This window comes from Hyperolius riggenbachi, chromosome 1 (genome assembly GCF_040937935.1).
Source record: "Hyperolius riggenbachi isolate aHypRig1 chromosome 1, aHypRig1.pri, whole genome shotgun sequence".
Taxonomy (NCBI): domain Eukaryota; kingdom Metazoa; phylum Chordata; class Amphibia; order Anura; family Hyperoliidae; genus Hyperolius; species Hyperolius riggenbachi.
In genome coordinates, this window is record NC_090646.1 from 72,418,469 (window position 1) to 72,433,533 (window position 15,065).

The 15,065-nt window shown below is 43.2% G+C and overlaps 1 protein-coding gene across 1 annotated transcript in view; it reads right to left on the reverse strand.

Annotated features, from left to right (window-relative positions):
* Window positions 1–14,354, reverse strand: part of SUCLG1 (succinate-CoA ligase GDP/ADP-forming subunit alpha) — a 74,805-nt gene extending 60,451 nt beyond the window's left edge. Inside the window, exon 1 of the mRNA XM_068266655.1 lies at window positions 14,243–14,354. Within this exon, the coding sequence (XP_068122756.1) occupies window positions 14,243–14,276 (34 nt within the window). The 5' untranslated portion in view covers window positions 14,277–14,354. The remainder of the gene's footprint in view (window positions 1–14,242) is intronic.
* Window positions 14,355–15,065: the final 711 nt, after the last annotated feature.

The following is a 15,065-nucleotide window of genomic DNA, read 5'->3' on the forward strand; positions in this document are numbered from 1 at the left end:
CAGCGGTAAAAAATTGACAACTGCTAGGCCTAGTAAGTGAGCATCACCGATACCAACTTCTGGGACCACAGCTGAAAAAGCTTCTAACTCAGCGCTGCATGAAGAGAAGCCGTGTCGCAATCAGAAACCCAAAAAGGCGAGGGACACAAATGGCTTTTAGGGGCTGGAAGAAGCCCCCAGGTAAGTACAACTACATTGAATATCTTGCCTTGGAAGTCCCAGTTTACCTTGGGTATGCTTCAAGGTACATACACACGTATGAAAAAAAGCCATCCGCAGAGATAGGGTCCTTCATGTGGCAATTCATGGCCAATTGCTATACAGACTTGTTGCAAGTGGTACAATTTAGAAAATAACTGCAGAGTAGCAAAAGTTTCAATATAAATTTCCTGATTGTGCCGCCATCCCTTAGTATAGACAACAATTTAAAGTAGACTAAGTAAATTAGACTGTTACAAAAGTTCACAGTTCTGCTGAAGTTTGACAAATGCACTCAAGAAAAGGAGATTAGCAGCAGGCACCTAGTCTAAACCTGAAACGTCCGGCTTGCAGGGAAAATAAGCAAAAGGTTCAGCAGTAAAGATTCCTACAGCTCTCCTAGCCACAGGTGACACAAGCGTTAGAGCAAAGTTCACTGGGGCAGCTGTGACTCCCGTGTCAAGAGGTAAATTAGCTGCACATTACCAGCATTGTACTTTGCACACAGAGCCTGCTTGGGAACCTTGCTTCAGTTTACCAAAGCCAAATGGAAGAATTAACTCTTCTAGGACTCAAAGAGCTTACAGGCACCACTTTACCTATTTGAAAGAAGGAATTTTAGCCCAAGCAAAGTAGGAATTTAGCAGATGAACCTGTCCCAGAATCGGATGCTTACCTAGTCAATCAACACGAACAGCAAAGTATTTGCAATGCTTCTGCAGTCATTTTTGTGTATTCCCTAAAACCTTACGGCATGCAACTGGGATCGATCTGTGCTATGCAATTAGTACAGAACGCTGCTGCCAGATTGCTATAATAAAAAAAAAGAAAAAAAAAAAAAAAGAAAAAAAAAAAAAAAAGAAAAAGCCTCACCACACTACACTTCACTCACGGCACTGGCTACCTGTAAAATGGAGAATACTCTTCAAGTATGGACTGGTGACATTTAAATCTCTATACAATTTGGGTCCAGAATACATGAAGGACTTGCTGAAACTGCTCCACACCTCTCAAAAATGCAGATCAGCAGGATCCATAAACTTGGTCACTCCCAGAGTGCACCTCAAAATCTTTGGAGCCAGAGCTTTCTGTCATGCTGCCTTTACCCTTTGGAATTCCCTACCATACCCAGTAAAGACAGCCCACCACTGTGCTTCACTTGCAATTAGTATTTGCCTCATTTACTGATGGGTTAAGATTGGCTTTAAAATATAACTGGACTTAACCTTAAAGAGGAGATCCACGCAAAATGTTTACTTTAGCTTTGGATAGAGTAAGGCCTTGTTCACATATTAAATTGCCAGCGCTATCGCTGAGCGATTTATTGAGCAATTTTTTAAGCTTTTTTTCCCACTTCCTGACGTCAGTCAGGAAGTGAACTCTTTGCCTCGGAAATGAATAAATTGTATTTATTCATTAAATGCACTCAGAAAAATCGATTTTCAAAGCGCTTAGCGATTTCAGAAAATGGTGCAGGACCCGCGTTTGCAATAGGATAGAAAGCTCATTGCTCATGTGAAAACACTCAGAGCAAAATTGCAGAAGTGCTTTTAAGCAATTTTTAAAATCACCAGCACTTCAAAAAAAAAAAAAAAACAACCCTCTTAGGCCTAGTGCACACCAGAGCGTTTCGGCTGCTGTTTGCGATCCGCTTGCGGGTGCGGATCCGCTTGGGTAATGTATTTCAATGGGCTGGTGCACACCAGAGCGGGAGGCGTTTTGCAGAAACGCATACTCCCGGGCTGCTGCAGATTTTGGATTGCGGATGCGTTTCTGCCTCAATGTTAAGTATAGGAAAACCGCAAACCGCTCTGAAAAACGGCACTTCAGAGCGGTTTGCCAGGCGGTTTTTGTTACAGTAGCTGTTCAGTAACAGCTTTACTGTAACAATACATGAAATCTACTACACCAAAACCGCTACACAAAACCGCAAAACGCTAGCTGAAACGCTGCAGAAAAAGAAGAAAAAGCGTTTCAAAATCTGCTAGCATTTTGCGGATCTGCTAGCGGGTTTTGGTGTGCACCAGGCCTTAGTGTTAACGAGCCCTGTGAATTTTTTTTTTTCTGTCTGGGTCCTATTCTGGGAAATTTACCCTGACTCACCTCCTTAGTAAATTGTATCTGTCACACGTTAGACATTTCAAATCAATTTATCCTAAATGAGAGCCATTTCCCTACAAAAAAAAAACAAAAAAAAACACAATGTTTTCTGTGTTCTGTGTTACATTGCAGTTCTGTGTACGGCTGATTTTCCAGAGGAAGTTGAACCGCATGCTGGTCAGGCACTTCAGACTCCCAGCTGATGGCCAAAAAATGCTGTTCGGCTGCAATCACATGCACCCGAATGGTAGCATATGGTAACACTACGGGTGTCAGGTTTGTCACCCGGGTGCCAAAAACCATCTCATACTGCATCTGAGGAAGGCAACTGCCACGCTCAGATGCAACTTCATGGGGAGTAGGGCTGTGGCGTTGGAGTCGGAGTTATTTTGGGTGCCTGGAGTTGGAGTCGGTGATTTCATAAACTGAGGAGTCGGATGATTTTTGTATCAAGTCCACAGCCCTGATGGGGATGCCGCTTGTCCACCACCAGTGCTAAGCACTAACACGTGCCCAGCCAGGGAATGGGAGCAGCTGACAGGTGGAGAATACTCCACCTGTCAACTGCTTGTGGAAAAGAGGCCTTTGAGGTGGACAAGCATGAAAATGCAATGTACAACCTATAATTAGAAGGTCTACCAGCAGGGCCGAGCAGTGCTGTGTGTTTGGCCTTGCAGTGTTTTTGGGATGGAGGTGGAATTCGGTTACGTGTACTCGCACCTTATACAGCCATATCTGACATGTGGGCAATTTGTTTTTTTATGGCTCGGCCATGCAGCAGCTTACCTGCAGGGTAAATATATACTGGACAGTATCTCCCAGAACCAGGGATGTAGAGTTAGTAAAAAAATCATCCATCTACTCACTTTATGAAATCACTGACTCGACTACAGGTACCCAAAATTGCTCCAATTCAACAGCCCTTTCAAGGTTATGGAGTGGGTGCAAAAATCATCCAACTGTGAAGCCTCAGTTTATGAAGTCTCTGACTCCAGGTACCCAAAACTGCTCAGACTCCACAGCCCTGCCCAGAACACAAGATAGCTGCCTGGTGCCACATAGTAGCAAGAGTACTGCTACGGCAACCCGTGCAATAGCCCCTCCCAGACATGGGCTTTCCAGTAGTAAACTACTCGAATTTAAATGACTTCACGTGTGACCGCGGGATGGGGGGGTGGGAGTTAACTCACCCAGAAGTCTTCAGGGTGTCTGCGTTCCATTACGCACGATAGGCGTAATAGGCTTAATGAAAGCTGCGTTCCACCACTCACTTCCGTGCTTCCTCCTTCCGGCTTGAAAGAGGAAGCTCGGTAGCGAGTCATGCAACGCGGCTTTTATTACACCTATGACGCGTAATGGAACGCAGATGTCCCAAAGATTTCTGGGGAAGTTAACACCCCCTATCCCGCAGTCACAGGTAAAGTCATTAGACTTCACTTGAATTTCGAATTCGAGTAGTTTACTACTCGAAAGCCCATCCCTAGGCCCAGCTTTTTACTCCATGCACAAGCAGCTCTGTAATAGCACTCAGGCACGAGACGTCTGTGCACCTGCACAATGCAGCCACACTTGTACTAAGACAGGAGAGCGGCTGTGAAGAAGAGGAGGAGCCTGGCAAGGATCAGTAGGCTGCAGGAGGAACGAATAAGCCCCCCCCCCCCCCCTTAGTGAGGTACATATCTAACTTTTGCCTATTTTGAAACTACCACCTAAAGTCAATATAACAAACACCATACATGTCAATTCATGAGAAAACTACATAATAAAAAGCTTCACCATTATTTTTGACCACCCTTTAACCCTCTGGGCGATAATCCCGAGCTGAACTCGGGGTAAACCGCCGCAGAGGATTTCTCAGGCCCTGGTGGGCCGATTTGCATAATTTTTTTTTTGTTTTGCTAGCTGCGTGTATATACCGATCGCGGCCACTCCGCGCTGATTCGCCACTATCCGCCGTGCCGCAACCCCCCCCCAGACCACGTGCGCAGCCTGGCCAATCAGTGCCAGGCAGCGCTGAGGGGTGGATCGGGACTCCCTCTGACGTCACGTCGTCATTGACGCCATCCCGATTGTCGCCATGGCAACGGGGGAAGCCAAACAGGAAATCCCGGTCTGAACGGGATTTCCTGTTTGCTCTGATCGCTGGAAGCGATCGGAGGGGGTGGGAGGATGCCGCTGCACAGCGGATATCATGTAGCTAGCGCTAGGCTAGCTACATGATTCAAAGAACAAAAAAAAAAGTGCTGCGCTGCCCCCTTGCGATATTATTGTATCGCCCAGGAGGTTAAAGGATATGTCTAGGCAAGAAGAAAACTATCAGGTAACTGCTGCGATACTAGAGGACAGGCAGCAGGTATACTGCAGTCAGGGAGGTGCTCTGTTCACCTTTGCCTTATATTCCGGTAAGGAGAAAGCTGCTGTTATTCTCTCAGCTTCCCCCAGAGCTTTAGGGGAGGCTCCCAGGCCCATGACTCCGTCTCATGACTGGCAGAAGTAGACCAGCAAGAGGCAGAGTTTCCCATTGAAAGTTAAAGAGAACCTGAACTGAAAATAAAAAGTAAAAATAACCATACACGGGTCATACTTACCTCCTGTGTAGGCTACTCCTCAATCCCTTTCTCCTCTCCTGCATCCCATTTATCCATGGTGATCAATGGAATTCTCCATCCTCCATTTAAAAAATTGCCATTACCCCATAACAGCTTCCTGGTCAGCATACTGTTTAACTGTAATATCACCTACTTGAGCCATTGGGAATCATGGACATTACCTTGCACATGCAGTTGTAACTGACAGCTGCTGAAATATAACTGACAGTAACTGGTATATTTCAGTTTTGACAAAATATTGTCAGAACTGGAAGGGATCACTGTAAGAAGAAAATGGTGAGCTTCAGAGAGATTGGTGTCAATTCACCAGAGAGGATTTACTAAGAGAAAAAAGGTAGGTAGTTTATCTCATGAGGTATTTTAACACTCTGGAGTCAATTCACCAGTGTGAGAGGACAGAGAGAAAAGTGTTCGATAGCAGGGGATAATGGAGAGATATGCATGAGGAAAGTGTAAGAAAGCAGAGAGTTAGGTAATCGGTATTAATGATTTACATGGGATACTTTTCCTCTCTGTAAGCTTGAAAGTGAAGCATTGTGGGTAGGAGGCAGAGTTTTACCACTACGTGACCAGAGTATTCCCGCCTTTTACTGCCGCATCATATCATAAATCATATTACGAGTGAGTCTGAACTTCTTCACCACCTCTGTCTCAGTAAAATTATCAAGAACTGTTCTCTCACGAAAAATACGAGGGGCGATTAAACAGACCCTCCTCCTGCGCCTTCGTCTCCTCATAATAGAAGCAAGCTCTAAGGCCTAGTGCACACCAGAGCGGTTCGGCTGCGTTTTGTGATCCGCTTGCGGCTGCGGATACGTTTGGGTAATGTATTTCAATGGGCTGGTGCACACCAGAGCGGGAGGCGTTTTGCAGAAACGCATACTCCCGGGCTGCTGCAGATTTTGGATAGCGGAGGCGTTTCTGCCTCAATGTTAAGTATAGGAAAAACGCAAACCGCTCTGAAAACGGCACTTCAGAGCGGTTTGCCAGGCGGTTTTTGTTACAGTAGCTGTTCAGTAACAGCTTTACTGTAACAATACATTAAATCTACTACACCAAAAACGCTTCACAAAACTGCAAAATGCTAGCTGAAACGCTACAGAAAAATAAGAAAAAGCGTTTCAAAATCTGCTAGCATTTTGCGGATCTGCTAGCGGTTTTTGGTGTGCACCAGGCCTAACAGAGTAAGCTCAAAAGGCTCCATCTTCCACAGCAGCAGCTGCTGTGTGAAAACCACGATATCTCCAGGTTCATTCAGGGGATAAAGAGATGAAAAAATAACGAATGGCCACACCCCCTTTCTTCCCTGGTGAATTGTGATTTGGAGAAAAACTAACTACTAACTATCACTTATTTATCTCATACTTATCTCACATTTATCTCTTGCATTTCTCTCTGTCGATATTTTCCCCTATACTTCTGGAGAATTGCTATTTGGAGATATCACAGGAGGTAAATTACCTCCCAAGAGATAAATAGGTTGGTAACCTCTGGTGAATTGACGCCATACTGATGGTGAGGTTAGTATGTAATATTCATTTGCAGCCACATCATGTGTTTACTTTAAATAATTTTACTCGCTACAGGTTCCCTTTAACAGAAATTGGTAAGTAACTGCCAATCATAGCTAGACATTTACACATACTGATGTTTAGAATGACTATTATGCATTTAAGCACTATTTATGCATATATTAGATTGTAAGCTTGCAAGGGCAGGGCTCTCTCCCCCTTTTGTGTCTTGGAAATCCTTATACATTTTATTTATCATGTTACTTTTACCACTCCATTACCAATTCTGTATTTTGTATTCTGCATTTTGTATCATTCTTTGTATTTTGTCACTAATTATGTATCTTGTATATTGGTGTACACCATTGTCTGTGTTATTATGTACCCAGTGTTTGTTTCTTACTTTGTACAGCGCCACGGAATATGGTGGCGCTTTCTAAATCAATAAAAAATAATTTATTGGATTTATATAGCGCCAACATATTGTGCGGCGCTGTACAATACATAGGATTACTGACAATGATAACAGGGGTGACCAGCAATACAGGTAATAGACAATGGATACAACAATACAGGTAACAATTAGTAAGATACACAACACAATACAGGTAGTAGTACAATGCCAGATCATACACTAGAGTGGTAGTGCTAATAATAATAAGTTCACTTTTTCTGAGTCTGGTGTACAATCAGGTTAGATACTCAAGGGGTGATGGCCCTGCTATAGGCTTACAATCTAAAGGGAGGGGGTGGTGACACGAAAGGAAGGGGGGGGGGGAGCATGAAGAAGTTCTCGGCAGAGAGAGTTAGGGCAGCATCTAGGTGAGGTAGGCCTCCTTGAAGTAGTGAGTTTTGTATTATTTATTGGATTTATATAGCGCCAACATTTATACAGTGCCATCATTTCCCACAGCGCTCTACAGACTACACAGATCAATTACTGTCACGTTCCTCAAGGGAACTCATTATCTACCGGTACTTTCCCTTCCATGGTGGTAATGTAATATAAATACTAGTCCTGAAGCCCATTTCATAATTGACGCTAGGGAACTCCGTGCACGCATGCAACACTTCCGTTAGGCCTGAACGATACATCGTCTGGGGACTTAAATTGCGATCACGGCAATGACGAAAAGTGGCAATTTTCACATGTCCTTCCACACTCTGCAAGTGCAAGCAGTCTCTTCTCCCTCTGTGTGGAGCTCGCTGCTCACCCTCTCCTAACTGCTACCTAATGTGCCGTCCTACGTTATCAGCCAACTCTCACTTGCGGTGCCATTTAACTCCACCTAGCGCCTCCTATGTCACAGCTGGACGGGCTGCAGACTCCGCCCGTATGCCTATCAAGCTGTCAATCAGGAGCATGCCACAGGCTCTCACTCGGTGGCAGCCCTCTGCCTAGTGCCTACTACATCGCAGTTGGGCAGGCAGTAGACTCCTCCCACATGCCTGTGTCAAGCTGTCAATCAAGAGTTTGGCCAGTGATCAATCCTCTTTACGTAGGATTTACAACAGCTCCGCCTCCTTTACACAGAGGAAGTCTGGATGAGAGGCACAGTGCGTCAGCGTGACTGATGACTGTGTGGTGATCTGCAGTTAAGTTCTGCATACTGTAAAGCTGTTGTCCGCTGCTGGGCACTGTGTGCATTTGTGCAAAGAAGCTGAGTTGGATCACTTAAGCCTAAGCAGACTGGCGGAAGCTTGATTGACACGGTGCATAGTCAGACTGTTAGAGAGTTTCAGTGAATTTAGTGCAAAAGCTTAATTTGAAAAAAAAAAAAAAAAAAAAAAAAATTAAAAAAATCGTGCATCGAAATCGCACTTTGACAGAAATTATGCAATTCAATCTTTTCCTAAAATCGTTCAGGCCTAACATCCGCCGACACACAGGCCAATGACCGCAGCTCCACACCTGCGCACACATGGACAAAGATACCAGGACTTTTATTAGGTAGGATAGTCTAGGACAGATTTCTAAAACAAATTAACCCACCAATTTGTTTTTGGGATACTCCGAACTGCCATTTTAGATTTATCGACCCTTTAACTCAAAGCAGTGACTTCTAGATATTTACGGAGCTTAGAAATAACAGAGCTAGTCTACTTTAAGGGACCCAACAGGAAACCTTATAGGGAAATTCCACTGATGTGATCGGGTGGACAGCGCCCTCTGGAACTGCTAGATTTCCAATAGGTTGTAGTAAACTACGTCCATACTATTGGCCAATCAAAATGCTTTGTGCTCTATAGAGAGCCTAGGTTCTCAACGTGTGGTACGCGTACCCCAGGGGGTACTTCTGATGGTTCCAGGGTGTACTCGGACTTGATATACTTAACCAAGAATAACAGACTTTGAGTTTTAGAAAATTATATATCTTATTTAAACAACACTAATTTAGAATTTTAGTTTAATTAAAAGCAATAGTAAAAGCTTGGAAATGGTTTAGAACCAATTATCTTGTACTACGATTAAATATATATTTGTCAAGGGGTACTTGTGATAATGTTTACTATGCTAGGGGGTACTTGGTGAGTACAGGGTTTTAAAAGGGGTACAAACCAATACAATGTTGAGAAACGCTGCTCTAGAGGGTGCTGTGATTGGACAACTGTTCCCTATGAAGTTTCCTGCTGAGTCCCCTAAATTAGACTAGAGCCAAAGCAAATGTAAAGTGTCCTTCCAACATGGAACTTTGAATGAAAAAAGTGTGCAAAAATTTTAGTTTGTAATAGTAGAAATTTGTATAGCATTTTTGTTCTTGCTCTAATCTGAGATTTCCTACCTACAGTGGTGTGAAAAAACTATATGCCCCCTTCCTGATTTCTTATTCTTTTGCATGTTTGTCACACTTAAATGTTTCTGCTCATCAAAAACTGTTAACTATTAGTCAAAGATAACATAATTGAACACAAAATGCAGTTTTAAATGATGGTTTTTATTATTTAGTGAGAAAAAAAAAAAAAAACTCAAAACCTACATGGCCCTGTGTGAAAAAGAAATTGCCCCCTGAACCTAATAACTGGTTGGGCCACCCTTAGCAGCAATAACTGCAAACAAGCGTTTGCGATAACTTGCAACGAGTCTTTTACAGCGCTCTGGAGGACTTTTGGCCCACTCATCTTTGCAGAATTGGTGTAATTCAGCTTTGAGGGTTTTCTAGCATGAACCGCCTTTTTAAGGTCATGCCACAACATCTCAATAGGATTCAGGTCAGGACTTTGACTAGGCCACTCCAAAGTCTTCATTTTGTGTTTCTTCAGCCATTCAGAGGTGGATTTGCTGGTGTGTTTTGGGTCATTGTCCTGCTGCAGCACCCAAGATCGCTTCAGCTTGAGTTGACAAACAGATGGCCGGACATTCTCCTTCAGGATTTTTTGGTAGACAGTAGAATTCATGGTTCCATCTATCACAGCAAGCCTTCTAGGTCCTGAAGCAGCAAAACAACCCCAGACCATCACACTACCACCACCATATTTTACTGTTGGTAAGATGTTCTTTTGCTGAAATGCTGTGTTACTTCTATGCCAGATGTAACGGTACAGGCACCTTCCAAAAAGTTCAACTTTTGTCTCGTCGGTCCACAAGGTATTTTCCCAAAAGTCTTGGCAGTCATTGAAATGTTTTTTAGCAAAATTGAGACGAGCCTTTGTTCTTTTTGCTTAAAGTGACTCTGTAACAAAAATTACAACGTTTTTTCTACCATCCTACAAGTTCCTAAACCTATTCTAATGTGTTCTGGCTAACTGTAGCACTTTGTACTATGACAGTCTCTGTAATAAATCAATGTATCTTTCCCCTGTCAGACTTGTCGGCCTGTGTCTGGAAGGCTGCCAACTCTTCCGTGCTGGTCTGTTCCTCTATGCACACTCCAGTGTGTGTTTTATTTACATAAGCCAGCAGCTTCTCTGCTATCTTATCAGTGATAGAAGAGAGCTGGATAAAAATCCGCTGTGAAAGTAGCTGGCTGACACATACTGAGGAATTACAAACACAGGCACAGGCAGAGCTGTCTGCAGGAAGCCTGTAATGTTCAGTGCATGAGAGAAGAAGGGGACAGAAGGTAAACACACAAATGATCTTTTGAGATTCAAAAGGAAAGCTGTATACAGCCTGCTTGTGTATGGATGTATTTTCTATGTGTGGACATATTGTACATCAATCTACTTCCTGTTTTGGTGGCTATTTTGTTTGTTTATAAACAAACTTTTAAAAACTGTTTTTGACTACTTTTAATGCGGCGGGGAGCGGCGAAATTGTGACAGAGGGTAATAGGAGATGTCCCCTAACACACTGGTATGTTTACTTTTGTGCGATTTTAACAATACAGATTCTCTTTAAAAGTGGTTTGCGCCTTGGATATCTGCCATGCAGGCCGTTTTTGCCCAGTCTCTTTCTTATGGTGGAGTCATGAACACTGACCTTAATTGAGGCAAGTGAGGCCTGCAGTTCTTTAGATGTTGTCCTGGGGTCATTTGTGGCCTCTCGGATGAGTTTTCTCTGCACTCTTGGGGTAATTTTGGTCGGCCGGCCACTCCTGGGAAGGTTCATCACTGTTCCATGTTTTTGCCATTTGTGGATAATGGCTCTCACTGTGGTTCGCTAGAGTCCCAAAGCTTTAGAAATGGCTTTATAACCTTTACCAGACTGATAGATCTCAATTACAGTACTTTTGTTCTCATTTGTTCCTGAATTTCTTTGGATCTTGGCATGATGTCTAGCTTTTGAGGTGCTTTTGGTCTACTTCTCTGTGTCAGATAGCTCCCATTTAAGTGATTTCTTGATTGAAACAGGTGTGGCAGTAATCAGGCCTGGGGGTGACTATAGAAATTGAACTCAGGTGTGATAAACCACAGTTAAGTTATTTTTAAACAAGGGGGGCAATCACTTTTTCACACAGGGCCATATAGATTTGGAGTTTTTTTTATCACTAAATAATAAAAACAATCATTTAAAACTGCATTTTGTGTTCAATTATGTTATCTTTGACTAATAGTTAACGGTTTTTGATGAGCAGAAACATTTAAGTGTGACAAACATGCAAAAGAATAAGAAATCAGGAAGGGGGCAAATAGTTTTTCACACCACTGTAACTTGCTGTCCTGGAACCACCATGGAACATTTATGTCCGTAATTATTAATTGAAACAGTGTTTATATAGGAAGTGATAAAGTGTTTAGCACCCCGCCTTGCAGCACTGAGGTCCTAGGTTCAAATCTCAGCTAGGACATTATCTGCAAGGAGACTTAAAGGGAACCATAGATGAAAATGAAAAAGCTTTTATACATACCTGGGGCTTCCTCCAGCCCCATACGCTCTGATCGATCCCAACTTCAACAGTATATGATTATTTATTCCTGTGAAACAATGAGGGCAGCCATGTTCTGTTTGTCACATTGTCACAGGCTGAGGGCTGGAGATGCGATCAGCTTGCCTTTGTGTAAATTCAGTCCTCTCTACTCCTCCCCTCTGCCTCTGAAATCAATGGCTTGTAACCTCCTCCTACCCAGACTGCGCTCCCATAAGCCCTTGCTACAGTGCCAAGGCACAAAAGTAGCTGTGGGCAAGGCTTGTTTAGTGTATAGGGAATTAGAGTATTAAAACAACAAAAAAACGTATTTGGCTTGAGGAATGCCCTATAAACTATATGAAAGGATCAAGATTTTGCAATGAGTAAAAGTTTATCTCGGATCCACTTTAAGTTGTTTCCATGTCTGTAGGAGTTTCCTCCAGTTTGAAAAGTACACTAGTAGGGTAACTGGTATTGATATTGTCATTAGACTTTAAAAGTTTTAGATTGTGAGCTCCTGTGAGGACAGTCAGTGACATGACTATGTACTCTATAATGTTAGATACACCCAATGAAATTTTCTGACAGATTTACAGTCAGATTGATTATTTCCAACATGTCCACAGAAGTCAATGGAAAATCAATAGGAAATCAGACCAGGCATTTTGGAAATAATCAATCTGACAGTAAATCTGAAAATTGCATTGTATGTACCTATCATAAGGTGCTTAAGAAGATGTCAGTGCTTTGTTATATAAATACATAATAATATGCTAGGACAATAGAATGACTATAGTGGAATTAAATTGTGAGCTCCTCGGAGGATAGTCAATGCGTACATTTGAATACGGCGCTGGTAGACTTGGGCGCAGGATCCAGCTGTTAAATGGCTGGTCCTGCTTCTGCACAAGTCCGGGGCGTTTTAATTACTATTCCCCCTCCAGGCCGACATGGATAGTGGGGGAATGAAATAATTCGGCTTCCAGCGATTGCTGGAGGCCGAATTATTGTGTTTTTTTAAACAACTTCGGCTCCGTCTTCTGACGGAGCCGACCTTCCTCACTGAGCGCCGCTATAGACTGATTCCTATTACAGTCTATGGCGGCGCTGGCTGCGCCCAAAGCTAGCAGCGCTGAAAAGCACTGCTCCGTAGTCAATGACATTGCTATTTTCTGTATAGTGCTGCAGAAGAGGTCAGGGCTATACAAATACCTAATAATACAGTAGGATATTAGACTATGACAGGGATTAGACTGAGTTTGTCTGAATACAGTCAGGGACTCTAATGTGCTGCTGAAGCTGTACGTGCTGTGCTATATAAATACATAATAATAGGGTGAGACAGTCTATGACTATGGTAGAGATTAGATTGTGAGCTCCTCTGATAACAGTCAAGGACTTGACTATGTACACTGTACAGTGATGTGTTATATAAAATACAATAATCATATGGTAGGGAATTGGACTATGACAGGTATTAGATTGTGAACTCCTCTGAGGACAGTCAGTGACATGACTATGTACTCTGTAAAGTGATGTGCTATATAGTATATACAGTAAATACATAATAATCATATGGTAGTGAATTCAACTATGACAGGTATTAGGCTCCCTGCACACTGCAAATCTGTTTTCCGATTCCGATTCTGTTTCAGATTTTCAATTCTGATTTTCCCTGAATACATTCAACAGAAAAACTGATCAAAAAAATGCAGCATGCAGTAAAGATTAAAAATCAGTAGTAAAAACCGATTAAAAAGCGGTATCGCATGCAGTGTGCAGGGAGCTTAAGATTTTGAGCGCCTCTGAGGACAATCAGTGCTGCAGAAGTGGTCAGTGCTATGTACATATATAGTAATATGATAGGACATTAGACTATGATTTTGGTTGGCAGGATTAGATTGTGAGCTCCTATGAGGGCCAGCTAGCGACATGACTATGTCAGCACTACATTAACAGTAATAATAAACAACTTTTCAGAAGTTGCTAGCTATACACAGAGTAACCAAGCAGCTTAGGGTGACCCAAACTACTAGGAATGTATAGGGGGATGAAAGGAACCAAAAAGCCCTCCTACTAAAAAAAGCAAAGCTTGGTGTAATTGCTGCTTGGCTTAACAAGGGCGGAAAGGGATAATTTGCATATTTAGTAGGTGTGCATTGTGGGTAACCACAAATGTTTATTTATAACTGAATTATTGCAAATTTCCTTCTGTTTTAAGAAGGCAATTACACCAAGCTTAGCTATACACAGTGACAGAAGCCCATAAAATAGCCTTATGCCCTTTGCAGTCCAGAGGTGACCCCTCTCCAACATGCTACAAACAGACAGAAGCTCTGCAACTGCATTGGAACTACAAGTCCCACAATGCCACGCCTGTCCTCTACCTATATACACGTAATAACTCTCAGGCAAGGCATGCTGGGACTTCTAGTTCCCTATCAGCAGTTGCTGCATATCAGACACAGGCTACCTCTCTCAGCCATGGCTGTCCCCAGCAGCGCATGCACAGCCCCCTCTCCCTCCAACCACTCACATAGGAAGCGCGAGAGCTGCCGTGCCTGGAACATGTTGCGGGTCCTTCACCAATGACCGCCGGGGCCCAGCCTGAAGCACAGGAAGGAAGACGGGGTCCTGGCCGGCTGGACTCTGGGGCTGCCCGTCGCACTGCCTGAAAACTTCCCGCCGCTTCGCTTCACGTTGCGCGTTAGCAGAAGACTTCCCCGTGTGCCGAGCGAGCGGAGCATCCGACACCGGAGCTTCTCAGGGGTGCTTTGTAAAGTGTGTGCACTTGCGGAATTTACAGGCATATTTCTTGTCAGCCGCTGTACGTCAGCGCTGGAGACGTGTCTGCGTCCTGCTGCTTCCAGGTGTGACTGACTCCCTACGCGAGAATGTGTCTCCTGCGTTCCATAGAGACAAAGCTCTGCTGGGATGCGCGGCCATTTTCTTGAAGACCAAAGTAACAAAGTGTACATTTGAAGGGGGAAAAGTGGTTTACTATATCAGAAGTTTACTATAGCAGAAATTGTCCTAGAAATGGCCCAGCATGTCCTGGTACATTCTCTGTTGCAAAGGAGCAACTCTGTCCTCACTTTGGAGTTACAGTATAAGCATTTGCATTGCACATTCCATAGCTCCCAACTGTCTCTATTTCGGAGGAACAGTCCCTCTGTCCCTCTTTCCTCCTCATTTGTCCCTCTTTCAGGACTTTGTCCCTCTTTCTATGTAAATATATATATTCTCTACTTAAAAAATGTGTTTGATTGACTCTAAACTGTATTCCCATCCATTAAATTGATATATTACGCATTCTAAAATGTTAATATGAAGAAAAATGAACCAGGATAGAAAGGACC